The sequence below is a fragment of the Lactuca sativa genome, chromosome 8 (assembly GCF_002870075.4).
Source record: "Lactuca sativa cultivar Salinas chromosome 8, Lsat_Salinas_v11, whole genome shotgun sequence".
NCBI classification, from domain to species: domain Eukaryota; kingdom Viridiplantae; phylum Streptophyta; class Magnoliopsida; order Asterales; family Asteraceae; genus Lactuca; species Lactuca sativa.
The window spans coordinates 123,784,891-123,793,422 of NC_056630.2; the positions used below are offsets into that span (position 1 = coordinate 123,784,891).

At 30.0% G+C, this 8,532-nt stretch overlaps 1 protein-coding gene across 3 annotated transcripts; it reads left to right on the forward strand.

Annotated features, from left to right (window-relative positions):
- Positions 1-957: 957 nt before the first annotated feature.
- Positions 958-8,251, forward strand: LOC111885622 (polygalacturonase). Of its 3 annotated transcripts, none has more exons than XM_052767033.1 (9): positions 958-1,236; positions 1,380-1,553; positions 2,016-2,183; positions 3,177-3,197; positions 3,455-3,662; positions 5,963-6,044; positions 7,100-7,208; positions 7,355-7,471; positions 7,721-8,251. In XM_052767033.1, the coding sequence occupies exons 1-9, from the start codon at positions 988-990 to the stop codon at positions 7,985-7,987; spliced, it is 1,395 nt and encodes a 464-aa protein (XP_052622993.1). In that variant the 5' UTR covers positions 958-987; the 3' UTR covers positions 7,988-8,251. The 3 variants fall into 3 exon arrangements, with proteins under 3 accessions (XP_052622993.1, XP_052622994.1, XP_023737632.1); XM_052767034.1 differs by having other exon boundaries at positions 7,355-7,408; XM_023881864.2 differs by having other exon boundaries at positions 1,380-1,511.
- Positions 8,252-8,532: the final 281 nt, after the last annotated feature.

The window sequence follows — 8,532 nt, forward strand, 5'->3', positions numbered from 1 at the left end:
TTTATGATACTCTGATTTTGGATATTTGTATTCGATATTTGGTTTTTGACTTAGGTTTTGATCGAAAACAATTATTGTACCTTAATTGGGAAATGAAAAATTTTATCATCATTTTTGGGATGTTACATTCAAATTGTTTGATACAACATTTTGAAGCATCTAACTCGGTCCTGACTTCTCTGAAATGTCTTTTACTTAGTTATATTCAAGATTAAATCTTACTAAGTGACACATTGATTCAATATATATGACTAAATAAACAATCATTTAACATTAATAACGTCAACAAAAATATTGTTATTAACGATGACAATGTTAATAAAATTAATGTAGTTAACAATAATAAAATAACATTGTCACGGATAAATAATAAAATAGTATTAATATTGTTAACAATATTATTAGCAAGACCTATAGAAATAATATGAATAATAATAATTAATGATAATAAAGATAATAACATTAATAATATTAATAGTTGATAGCATGATATTTTATTATATTATTAGGACTTGTTTACAATATTACTTGTATGCTAGTAGAATTGTTCTGTAAAATGGTTGCTAACGTTTAGAATAATAAAATTATATAAAAACGAAAAGCTAAAATCTATGAAAAAATATTTTATTTAGCTTTTGAATTATGAGTTTATTATATAAAATAAATGTTAAAACTTCTATTATCAAAGGATTTTTTAAGCAAAGTGTTTTTTAAAAGCTAAAAGCTTTTAAATGCTTTGTGCCAAATATGATTTTACTCTATCCAGCATAATAATGATTATAATAATACTTACTATTATTATAATATTAATACTAATATTAATAAGAGTAATAATGACGATAATCCAAGAAAAAAAATTGGTAGTTAGTAGAAACCATAATCAATGAGTTTGAAACCCCACACCTTGTTCTATAAATTCAAAGCTACATCATTCTCGTACTATCATTTGCCCATAAACAACCTTAACATTCATATATCCCTTACAATATGTCTTCCCAACGATACTTTCCGTTTCTTTCTTTTCTTCTTGTCCTTGTTCTCTTCTGTGTCTCATGGTACCCTTGTACTTCCCATGAATCAGGCTTATGTAGACCATATTCTCAGTATATGAAAACCATTAAAGATTTCATGTTTCAAGACTCCTACGTTTTTGCTGATTTAGCTCTCATTGCAACTAAGACGTTCGATGTCGATTCGTATGGTGCTAAAGGTGATGGCAAAAAAGATGATACAAAGGTACATATGATTTTATCTTTTTTGACATGGTTATAAGCTGTTCTATGGTTTTTTTCTTCTCTTCCTCCCATCATAATAATAGTATTTGATCTTATACATGGCTTTTAAATTTGATATATATAATGTGTTTGTTGTTGGTTTAGGCATTCAAGAAGGCATGGAAGGCAGCATGTTCATCAACCACAGAAGCAATTTTTAGTGTGGCCAAGAACAAGAAGTACCTTGTAACGCCAATTAAGTTTAAAGGTCCTTGCAAATCTTCGCTAACCATGGAGGTCAGCTTTAAATTTTCCTTGAAGATTTGTAGATACAACGAGGTTTCATTTTTTTTTTCTTAATTTATGAATAAATTTTGAATTTTTACCGAACAACCATGTTTATACAAGCTTTTACAAACTAGTAACATATTAATTAACTGGTTGAAACATGCTTTATATGCCAATTGTGTATATTAGTAAACAGATTAAACATTAAACAATTTTAATGCATAAATTAGTAAAAAAAATGAAACATTGTTGCATAAATAATCATTTAACGAGTCACCCGAGATAACCGGTTCGGTTATACTTTGTCTAAAAACACATAAATGAAGTAAACTCTATAATATTTTAAGTAAACAAGTATTTAACCCTAATTATAGAAGCACCATGGCCGAATTAATACTCCATGACGGCAAAAAAAATTGAGTCATTTAAAAAGAATAAATATATGTTAATTAGGATCGAATATTTTTGCAGAATGTGTGGTTTTGGAACCAATATTTACATATATATTTACAGGTTTCGGGGACCATTTTAGCGTCAAAGCAAGAGTCGAAATATAAGAAAGACGAGAGGCATTGGCTTAGAGTTGATCATGTTGATAACTTGATGATCCGAGGAGGGGGAGTCATCGATGGCAATGGAGACTTTTGGTGGAGTAATTCCTGCAAAGTGAACAAGACACTTGTAAGTAATAAGTTAATTCATTACGGGCTTAACTAATTACCAATATAACAACCTACTACATATATTATTTTTGTTAATGTATGTAACAAATAGTTTTAATTACCAATTAAGTTACTAATACGTTCTTTATAAACACAAGTGTAAGTCTATATATTGATATATTTAACATGAAAATGTTGGTTCACCAATCGCACACGCATTAAATGCATGGTTGCTATATATAGCTAGCTAGTCAATTAACCTATTAATATTCATAATTCACACACACTCACACATGGTTAACTCGGATTGAGTAGCGATTTGCCAAACTCTTAAATATAACGAGTAAGGTTTTGGCAAGTATCATAAAGTATTTGTCAATTACTATTATCTGAGATAAGGGCAGTCTTATGTGAAGTGAACATTACTGATTATTAATTTAGTTAAAGTGACATAAAACACACTTATCATTAATAGTCATATCTTTATATTCTAATAAAAAAAAATAATTTTATTTGTTTTTTTTGTCATTTGTTATCTATTAAATCTCATAATTAACGTCATGTCATTTGTTAATCTATTGATTTTTCATTTTAAATTTTAAATTTTAACTCTAGTTACATTAAACTAATAATATTAGAATAAATATTAAAATAAAATTAATACAAGTTATAAAATAATATAATTTCATATATTTATTTAAATCAATGATTATAATTTTATATAATTAAAAAAATATCTTTTAATTGATAATTTATATAAAATAACTTAATAATAATTTTGATTTTTTTACAATGAAAATTTAACTAATTTTATAACCGTACGGATTATAAACTAGTAGAAATTGATATAACAATAGCGTTTTAATGCAGTAACCGAAATCTTTCGTGCACAATTAACTACAATTTTGTATGCATGTATATATTATAAACTCAATAAATGACAAATTTTATGATATTTATTTTAGTTCGTTATTAATCACTTATATTTTTTTGTGGTGATAAATGCATGCAGCCATGCAAGGATGCCCCAACGGTACGTTCGATCTCCATTCCCTTTCATCCTTTTTGGTTCAGTCTTTTTGGTTAATCATCAACTTTTATATTGATCATCATTTTTTGTAATAAATCAAGTACAGAAATTTTAAAACTGATTTTTGGATCAATTATAAATATTTACATACAAATAACTATCGTACAAATTTTAATTAAAAAAAAAACGAGTTGATCATTTTAATAAAGCTTACGATGTGAACATTTTCATAAGAAACAATTATTGATTGGCAATGGCAGGCTTTGACGCTCTACAAGTGCAAAACATTGATGGTGAATGACTTGACAATTCAGAATGCACAGCAAATCCATATTTCTTTCGACAATTGTGAGAATGTTCGAGCTTCAAATCTTCAAGTGACTGCACCAGGAGATAGCCCCAACACTGATGGAATTCATGTCACCCATACCAAGAACATCACAATATCTAATTCTGTTATAGGAACAGGTTCTTTAATTTTTTTTAATCATATATATTTTCCTAAAATTGTTATTTAACATTTTTATAAAAAGATAAGAACAATCATAGAGTGAGTAAAACGTATATCACCTAATATAACCCTTTACACAAATTTTATATGCAAATCATTAGGATAAAATTCAACAAATTAACTAACCAAAAGGGAATCCACAATGCATTGAGTTCCATATATACACATTATTTATATTTCATACAATTCTATCAATTTTTTTCTACAATACAAAGTTTAATGAAACCTATTTAAATATTTATTTAAAATTAAAAAGTTTTCCTTTTTTTCATTAAAGGGTTCTGTAATATCTCAAAATGACGAATAAACTTTTTGATATTTAAATCACCGAATCACATAGTATTTGTTCCAACAAAATCCATCATCGTAAAATGTACCATAATCATCAGAGTAAAATAACAACCATCAATGCAGAAAATCATCAGGGGGAATGTTGTGCAGTTAAGTCGGGCGCTTCCCTTTGGAACTGGAAGTACTTGAAACTGTTCAAACCATAAAACCGTAAGCAAAAATCTTAGTAAGATCCCAAAAATACCACATACTATACATGCATTGTTATGGACTAACCCCATGGTATTACATACAAGTTTCATGGACTATCCCCATGGTCTTTTTTCGTATTGTCATAGGTTACCCTCATGGTCTTTTTTCGTATTGTCATAGGTTACCCACATGGTCTTATATACATGTGTCATGGGCTAAACACATGGTCTTTCCTTGCATTGTCATGGGCTACCTATATGGTTTTATATACAAGTGTCATAGGCTACCTTCATGGTCTTTTAATCAAATGGTGCGGGCTACCCGGAGGTCTTCTATGCAAGTATTACGAAGACAACTAGCATCCTACACGGTATAATGAGAAAGATTCACCTCATAAGTGTCGTAAACACCTAACATGTTCTCGCAGACAAAGAACGGGTGTTACACGCCACCTAATAAACCACACAGGGTGAGCCCTCTTAGTCTACCTTCTAAAACTAGCAAATTGACCAAAAGTCAACCAAGTCAAAAGTCCATTGTCCAAGACAACTTCAGTGAGTCACCACGTTGTGGCCTCATACTGACCACGTCGTGATAGAATATGGACAAAACAATCTGTTTGCCCCTAGTTGCCACGTCGTGACGGACAAGATGTGACATGGTGAGGACTAGGTCTCAACGGCTAAATGGATTAACCCGTTTTCCATCAATTCCATGAGCTCCAAATCTCATATATGGTTCTTCCCAAGGTCTTGATGGAAAAAGTTTCCAACTTTTTTCATTAAGACATCCCAATAAGCCAAGATTTCTAAACCTGAGTCCTTAATGACAACTTAAGGCATGAAGTCAACCATTTACCATTAACCACATAACCCTAAAACACCATAAAAATCAGTGTTTATGGACATGCATGTCCCTTCCAAACTAGGTCAAAATCAATGAAGAAGAGAGCTCAAACTTAAGTATGAGAACAAAAACCCCAAGGAACCATAGATCTAGAACACATAACACCAAAAGGACCTTAAGGACCCATCAAGTTGCCAACTTTATGAAATCTCTTCCTTTAAACTCTCACAACATGAAGAATAAAGGACAAGGAATCAAGATCTAAGAGCATGCAACCTAAATTTTAGATCTTGATCACTTACAAATATCTAGAAAAGGTGATTACTGGTGATAATGAGGATGACTAGATGAAACAACGCACTAAATGAGCTTCTTTCTCCTTCAAAATGTCAAGAACACCACAAAATTCTTCAAAAGCTCAACAATGGAGGCTAGATCTGATTAGGATTAGAAAAGAAGGTGTTGGAGGCTGAGGGTGAGCAAACCATGGATCACACTTTCTTTATACAGGGCCTAAAGCCCAAAAAATTAGGGTTTTGCCCTGAGGCTGTTGTCATAACGTACATACAAGATTTCATGTCGTGAGGCACAAAATTCATCCACGATCTTTCTCGGCCATGGCACGTCGTGAGGATACCTATCCCATGTCATGACCAATAAAATTTATAAATAAATTTGAATTAATTACATTTGGAATTCCAGATGTTACATGTTGAATGGTCATTAAATCATAAAATTAATAATGTCAATATAACATCTCATAATATGATTAAAGTTTTATCAAGTGAATGTTTGTCAACACATTGACTTTTTCCATTAAACTCTTTGTTATGGATGCTATAACTTAAGTTTCCTAGCCTATCTAATAACAAACTATTCATGTCTTTATTTGACCTTAATTATCTTATTGTCATTAATTGTATTGAAGGGGATGATTGCATTTCAATTGTGAGCGAATCAAAAAATGTTCAAGCCACAGGTATAACATGTGGACCGGGTCATGGGATTAGGTATGGATTACATATATATTTTGTTTTATATAAAGTTATGATACATAAGTCACAACATATATATATATATATATATATATATATATATATATATATATATATATATATATATATATATATATATATATATATATATAGGGCGTGGTTATAATGTGGATGGAAAATTATTGTGCGAACATGTGGACAATGTTATTCTATGAGAATTACTAGGAGAATAGGCTCTTTAGTAATGTGAATACGTTCAACCTCACACAAATATCTTCGTTTTCATGCATTCTTACTAAATCTTATTCATTTTTGTTCTCACACATCGTTTTTCACTCATTTTCATTCTTACAAAATATGACTCAATAAACATTCTGACAACATTCCGACAGAATGAGATTAATTAAGAAAAAATCTATAATAACCTTATAGATGATTTAATTAGTGAGAATGTGTGATAATGACAATAGTTATGTAAGATTTAACGTATTCACATCATAAAACCACATATTTTCTTTTTCATTCTCACAGAATAGCATTGTTCACAAGTCCGCACAATAGATGTCAATCCACATTTAAGCCTAGCGCTCTCTCTCTCTCTCTCTATATATATATATATATATATATATATATATATATATATATATATATATATATATATATATATATATATATGAAGAGTGAAACTTATACTAAGGCTGTGTTTGGCGCGCCACAGCTAGCTTATTTTTCGAGCTTTTTTATGTTGTCGTGTTTGGTAAGCCAAAAAGTAACTTATATGCTAGCTTTTTGAAAAGCTACTTAGACTAGCTTTTTAGGAGCTTTTTTAAAATTTTCCAAATACACACCTTAATTAATTATAGAAACACACACTCTTAAATGTCATTTTATGTAATTTTATATATTTCAGCTAGCTTTCAGCTAGTTTTACCAAACGTTATTTTTTTTCAGCTAGTTTTTCAGCTATCAACTAGCTGTTTATTTAACAGCTAGCTTTTCAGATAACAGCTAGCTTTTCAGCTAGTCCGCCAAACATAGCCTAATAATATTATGGTTGCTTGTTTATTCAGTATTGGGAGCTTGGGATCTAAAAACTCAGAAGCTCATGTTTCGAATGTCATCATCGATGGGGCTCAACTTACTGGAACAACAAACGGTGTTAGAATTAAGACTTGGCAGGTAATTTAGTAGACTTTGTTGGTTTGATAAATTAGTCTTAATATAACTATGAATTGTCACTAATTCGTCATTATTGCACTAAAACAAAAAAAAAATGTTAAATGTTAAATGTCACTGATATTTGGCTTTTACTATGATAATTGTAGGGAGGTTCAGGGAACGCAAGTCAAATTACATTTCGAAATATTAAGATGAAGAATGTGAGCAACCCTATCATCATAGACCAAAATTATTGTGATCAAGCTAAATCGTGTAAAGAACAGGTCACTAATATTTGTTATCTTTCATAATGTTTGGAGTATATTTACATTACGATTAGTTATTACCTATGATGAGAAACGACATAATACAATGGTGAAATGATATCTTTATAAAAGAAAAAAGTTGTGTTTCGATCTAAACATATTATCACGCACGATAATTAAACTTTATAACTCTGATAATATGCACGCTAAATGTTACATAACCTACATGTCTTTGATGCTTTTTCTTTATGACAAAATAATATACAGGATTCAGCTGTCGAAATAAAAAATGTGACTTATCAAAATATTACTGGGACTAGTATGGATAAAGACACGGTAACATTCGATTGTAGCAAAAATCATCCATGTCAAGGGGTTGTATTACGAGAGATCAACCTTACACGCAAGGACGGTGGTGACACTATGGCTGTTTGCAACAACGTCAAATTAACATATGTGGGAAAAGTTTATCCAATGTGCCCGAAAGATACTATTCAAAAACAACAAGCAATTGGAGCGTATAGTTATCGTTGATCATACTATTTGTGTATTTAGTAAATTATTATAGTGTATGTATACTATTCAAATAACACATCATATTCTCTTTATAGGGTTGTTTATAAATCTAAACTCGTCAAATCTGTTTGCAACTTAAGTCATTAGGATGAGCCAATGAGGTAGTTTGGGTTTGGGTAGGGTTTAGTCATTAGTGTGGGTTATATGAATCGGCCGTATCCAATTGTGAAATTAAATTACAAATATTTGAATAAATAATGCATTTATGCTTTTTGTTGCAAATGAGATGTATTGGTGAAAATCTGTTTTTTATAAAAAGTTTGATTTTGACATGATGCTTTTTTTTTTAAATATGACATTTATTTTTTCGGCTTCTATAATTCTAACAATCAACTCGGTTCAGGGTCGGTCCATTGATTTTCAATACCCGGGGCGAGATTCTAAATTAAGCTTTTATTTAATTAAAAAAAATAGCAAAAATGAAATAAATTTTATAGTCAAACGAAAACAAGGTTACACAAATAAAAGCATACATAAAATTTATCTAAAACGATGCCTCCTTG